This window comes from Magallana gigas, chromosome 3, assembly GCF_963853765.1.
Source record: "Magallana gigas chromosome 3, xbMagGiga1.1, whole genome shotgun sequence".
Classification (NCBI taxonomy): domain Eukaryota; kingdom Metazoa; phylum Mollusca; class Bivalvia; order Ostreida; family Ostreidae; genus Magallana; species Magallana gigas.
Window position 1 is genome coordinate 25,768,106 of NC_088855.1, and position 6,000 is coordinate 25,774,105.

The 6,000-nt window shown below is 37.5% G+C and overlaps 1 protein-coding gene across 9 annotated transcripts in view; it reads left to right on the forward strand.

Annotated features, from left to right (window-relative positions):
- The window catches only part of LOC105331446 (helicase domino), a 190,575-nt gene extending 187,402 nt beyond the window's left edge, over nucleotides 1-3,173 (forward strand). For all 9 annotated transcript variants that reach the window (XM_034482479.2, XM_034482483.2, XM_066079068.1 and 6 more), the window contains 2 exons: nucleotides 883-990; nucleotides 1,071-3,173. In XM_034482479.2, coding sequence (XP_034338370.2) covers nucleotides 883-990; nucleotides 1,071-1,984 — 1,022 coding nt within the window. In that variant the 3' untranslated portion in view covers nucleotides 1,985-3,173. The remainder of the gene's footprint in view (nucleotides 1-882; nucleotides 991-1,070) is intronic.
- The last annotated feature ends 2,827 nt before the right edge of the window (nucleotides 3,174-6,000 follow it).

The window sequence follows — 6,000 nt, forward strand, 5'->3', positions numbered from 1 at the left end:
ACCACTTCAAATCCCTTGTTGTGGGCTGGTGATGGTATTTAAAAGAATATCAGAGGCAAGTAAAGTGACAATATCTATAGTAAAATGTCCAAGGAATTTTTTGGAATCAAATATTTGTATAGAATGTGTTCGGAAATACAGTACCGATCAGACCCAACCTAACACCAGAGTAAACCCCAACTAAACCCCGGGTTTACTCTGGGTTTACTTTTTGAAAATTTAGGTCCACTTGGGGTTTACTTTGGGTTTACTTGGATGTTGCTTTTGAGGTCAACAGTACGCACTGAAGTGTGAAGCAGACCCGTCTTTTATCTTACCATCCTACTGCCTGTAATTTCTGCCCCTTGTATATTCCGAATACACAGTTAGTGTCTGTTTTAAGGGGTATACTTCTAACTGGGTTTACTCTCTGTGTCCACTCTGGATTTACTTTGGGTCCACTCTAGTAAACCCAGAAAGTAAACCCAAGGTGTAGTTGGGGTTTACTTTCTGTTAGGTTGGGTCTGATCGGTACTGTAAGGTTAATCAGTCCAAAATTAGCGCAATTTTTTTATGCGCAGTAAATTGCAGATATTGACCATATCTATATAAAAGAAAATGTCAGCTCAACGCCTTTGTGGCTGTTACGGCCTTTGATTTTAGTTAATGTGTAAAATTATATGAAGAAAAACATGTTAAAATCGTACTTGAGCAGACCTGTGCTCTATACTTCTGAATGCAATATGGGGCAGATATTTGACCATACCAAATATAGTGCTTTAAGGATAATATGACTTTAAGTAAAATAGCCATGGCAAAAAGTCTTCATATTTTTTATTGACCCTTGTAAATTTTATAGTCTTGTATTGAATTATTATGATACGCTGGGGTTTTTTTCTTCAGGTAAGGCTGCTTCTGTAAGCCAGCTTCCACAAGCCAAAATTCAACACATTCAACAAATACAGCAGATAAGGCAGCAACAAGGGATAAAGCAACCACAAAAAATCACTTGTATGTATTAATATTTTGGAAAACCACTCTGAAAAACTCAGAAAAAAATTGTATTCTAAGTAATGTTTTTGTTTTTACAGCAGTTGGTCAACAAGTTGGAAAAGGTCAAAGTTTCCCACTGAATGCTGTCCAGATCATTCAGCAGCCAGCTTCAGGGTCTGGTGGACGACATCTCACCTACTCTCTTCAACAATTCATGCAACAAAACAAAGGCTCTGGTATGATCATAACATCCCAACCCATCATCACCACAGTTACCCAGAGCCAGCAACCGCAAGGACAAATGGTCACTAAGGTTCTTGGTAGCTCAGCTGTTCCTACAACTCACCTTCAGACCCTGTCTGCCACCCCTATCTCTGTAACCCATGTGTCAGCAGTTCAGGCCTCTAATGTGACAGCCCAACCAACAGCCAGTACCATCAGTATAACTGGAGTAGGAAGCCAAGCAGGTAAACCGTTGACTGTAAATACAGTGGCTCAGGATGGTAGCACAGGCACCACTATTCAAGTACAACCTTCACCAAGTGCAACACAACTGGGGTCTCAGACAACTACACAACAATTAATACCGCAGCAGATGGTGCAACAGGTGTCTGTAACTTCCCACACAGCCCAGAAAATCTTGACACAGACAGCCCACCAGATACAGGTTACTCCAGGAACCATTCAACAAGTGCAGTCTGGCAATATTGCACAGGTTGTTTCTGCTACACCGACTGCTGTTACTGTAACCATAACCCCAGCAGCCCAGTCTAACCTCGGCACAGGCACACTGCTACAGCAACCAGTAGTGGTGACACAGGCCACTACCCAGCCCAGCACTGTAACATCACAAGCAGCGTTAGCAGCTGCAGCAGCCTTGCCAACAACAACATTAACAGTTGCTTCTGCTGTACAGTCCTTATCTCAACCTCAACAGACCCAGGCCACTCCATGTGCAGCGAAACCTTCAGCCCCTTATGCCATGAGAACTAGAAATCATCCCAAAACATAATGTTACTTGGTCAACTTATTACTTTTGTGACTAATATTTCTTCTGGTGATGGCTACACTACTTAAAATGTAGAGACCATGTTGTGTAAGGTTTAGAATATTGTTGTAAGGAAATGTACACATGCTAATTATTAGTGAATTGATATGGTATTATGTCCTTTTAGCTCACCTGAGCTGAAAGCTCAAAAGAGCTTTTCCGATCACATTTGCTGTCGTCTGTCTGTCTGTAAATTCACAGTTTCACCATCTACTCCCAAATTACTGGGCCATTTCAACTTACTAGTAACTTGGCACAAAGCACCCTTAGACAAAGGGGATTCAAAGTTGTGAAAATTAAGCATCAATTAGTCTTATAAGCTGAAACTTATTTGGAAGCATCCTCAGGTAGTGTAGATTCAAAGTTGTGAAAAATGACCCCAGAGGGTAGTGTGTGGCCACATTTGGGGGGGGGGGGGAGGGATGGTCGAGGTTTTTTACATAGGAATAAGTGAAATAAATTTTAAAAATTCTCCTCAGAAACCAATTAGCCAGAAAAGCTGAAACTTTTGTGTGGAAGCATCCTCAGACAGTGTAGATTCAAAGTTTTGAAAATCATGACTCCCAGAGGTAGGGTTGGGCCACAATATGGGAGAAGGCATTTTTTACATAGGAAAAAAATTAAATTATTCTTGCAAACTTAAATGTTGTAATTAACGGTTTTACTAAAATGCGAGCATCTTGACATCATTAATTCTCGATTGCTTAGAACTTCGACAGTTTTTGGCCCCACAAGGAGCTTAATGTTGCTCAAGATCAGCAAGATGTTGCTGAGAACTGAAATATTCATTGTGTGATATGATTTTGAAACAATCCTGGTCAAAAGTAGCTCAAAGTTCAACACAATAAAATCTGAAGAAAAAATTGAAAACCGTTTTACATGTACATGTATATTTTTATTCTACAAAGTTGACCAGACATTTTTATATGACTCCATAAATCTGATTTCCTTAGGGCTATTGTTGCTCTTGTGAGAGATGTGGCTCATGGGCCTCTTGTTTAATAAAAGAATTTAGCCATAGTAATTTTAAAAGTGGATGTGTATATGAAAATATTTTGATTTGATTATGTATATTTAAATAACAAAGGACTATAATCTGAAATATACATGTATATATAAATTGTTTTAATAAATTCGGATTTTTAAAAATTTATATTTAGCATTCATGTTTTAGACGGTGCTTGTTTTCTTTGCATTTCATAGAGGGCAATATTATTACAAACGTGAATAATTTTGACTCAACATTGACACAAATCAAGATATACTTGTATACCAATAAACCCCTTATTTTATAACATGCATCTGAACAAAATTGAAATCTGCAAAGTTCTGTGCCATGTAACCTGCCTGAGCTAAAGCGCATAATAACACAATATGATCAGCACGTGCAGATAACCACAAACCAATCGACATGATGAAATGATCACCTATATTTGGACTGTTTTGCCCAGTGTAATGATGCATAGAATTAATTGTCTTTATAAAGTTTATGTAAATCGCTGATATTTGCTATCGGCATTTTTTTTTTGATAAATCATGAGAGAGAGAGAGAGAGAGAGAGAGAGGATTTATTACGAAAGGGGGATTAGACCGGTTCATTGACACTTTTAACTTCTATCAGTGTGCATTTTCCAGTTTAGTTATTCGATATTTCCACCTTTCAGGTGAAAGACCTTTTGTATTATGTCTCCCCTTTTTGAAATGTTTTTGTCGACTTTCTTATTCTTTTTCTTCTTCATCCAAATTTGTCCAGGCCGTAACTTTAATACCCTTTGACATTTAGAACATAATCCAGTTTTTAAGCCAATCAAATGTCTCCGATTATCAGGCTAGAAAAGCTCAAACTAAAGTGGAAGCATCCTGAGATAGTGTAGATTCATTTGTTTTTCAAATCATTGTCACCGGGGGTAGCTCAAATTAAAATGGAAGCATCCTCAGGAAGTTAAAGATTCTCGTTTGTTCAAATCATGGTTCCCGGGGGTAGGATGAGTCAACAATAGGGAGATGAATTTTTACATAGGAATATATAGAGGAAATCTTTAAAATCTTCTTCTCAAAAACTATGAGGCCAGAAAACCTCAAATTAAAATGGAAGCATTTTCAGGTAGTGTAGATTCAGGATCCAAGGTTTGGGTGAATCCACAATAGGGGGATCATGTTTTACATAGGAATAAATAGAGAAAAACTTCTCAGAAAGTATCAGGCCAGGAAAGCTCAAATTAAAATGGAAGCATCCTCAGGAAATGTAGATTCAAGTTTGTTCAAATCATAGTCCCCAGGGGTAGGGTAGGGTCACAATTGAGGGATGAAGTTTTACATAGGATTATATAGAGAAAGTCTTTAGAATCTTCTTCTCAAAATGTATCAGGCCAGGAAAGCTCAAATTAAACCAGTCTTCAGTACAAATTTTGTTCAGCATATGTCCTTCGGGCCTGTAGACCCATCATTTTAACCCAGCCCATTCCAATTTTTACATGTCAACTTAAAATTCTTATATTTACCGGTACATGTATGGTGCAACCAAAATAAATAAATAAAGGTTTTATATCAATTTTATTGTATTATGGACAATGTTTCAATTTTTTACACCATGCACAAGACATCAGATTGTTTTCCAAGTCAAACACCAGCCATTGCCTGTCTTTCTTCCATTGGTGCTGAAACTTTCTGACACGTTTTTGTTCATAATTCACTTTAGAGTCACTTGCTGGTCGTTTGACCGGTTTAGCTTATTTCAAAAATGGTATCATGACAGCCCAATCATGACTACACGTGGCATCGATGTAGGTCTCGTAATTTAGCGCAAACATATATACAATAGGTTTAACTAAACACTTCAATGATTACGATTGATGCTTATTTGACAAGTCGTATATACCGAGAATGTAGACTGCACAAAGCAAGTTACGCAAATAACTTGGGTACGATGGAAGAAATGGCAAGTAAACATATTGTACGTTGAAAAAAAATTTAAACATGCCCTCCGGGCATAACATTTGGCAATGTTTACATGCCCGCCTGAAAATTTACAAGGAACCGCGCATCGGACTCCCAGGTTATTTCGAAGACTGTTAAAATGAAAGCATCTTCAGGTAGTGTAGATTCAAGTTTGTTCAAATCATTGTCCCTGGGGGTAGGGTTAGTCCAAAATAAGGAGATGAAGTTTTACATTGGAATATATAGAGAAAATCTTTAAAATTTCTTCTCAAAAACTAATACGCAAGGAAATCTCAAATTAAAATGGAAGCATCCTCAGGACGTGTATATTTTAGTTTGTTCAAATCATGGTCCCCGGGAGTAGGGTTGGGCCACAGTAGGGGATGAAGTTTTACATAGGAATATATTGAGAAAAAACCTTTAAAATCTTCTCAAAAACTATGGGGCCAGAAAAACTCAAATTACAATGGAAGCATCCCCAGATATTGTAGATTCAAGTCTGTTCAAATCATGGTCCCCGGGGGTGGGGTAGGGCCACAATAGAGGGTTGAAGTTTTACATTAGAATATATAGAGAAAATCTTTTTAAAAAAAATTAAAAGCTATTACCCCAGAAAAGCTAAAATTAAAATGGAAGCTGTAACGAAGAATAATGACCCGGGTTGAAAATTGACCCGGGGGTCATTTTTCAACGTTGAAAATTGAGACCAAAATCGTGAAATTTATAACCGGGGTCATTTTTCAACATTATGAGAAAGATTTTCCTAAACTCTGATGACAACGACACGTTGAAAATTGATCCTGTTAAGAATTGACCCCAACCTCAGAGTTTTGTTCTGAACTGTAACTTAGTCTACACGGTTCAAATGTACAATCTTGCACATATTTGAAAGTTTCAGTTTTAAAATTTTCATACACTCCGATACGTATGCGGGCGTGGCTGATTTCTTTTTAGGTTGATATGTCCGATTAATCATTTAATTTTGAGACTGAAATTATGATATCCATTTATTATAACAATACTTTGTAAATAAAGCTAAGACG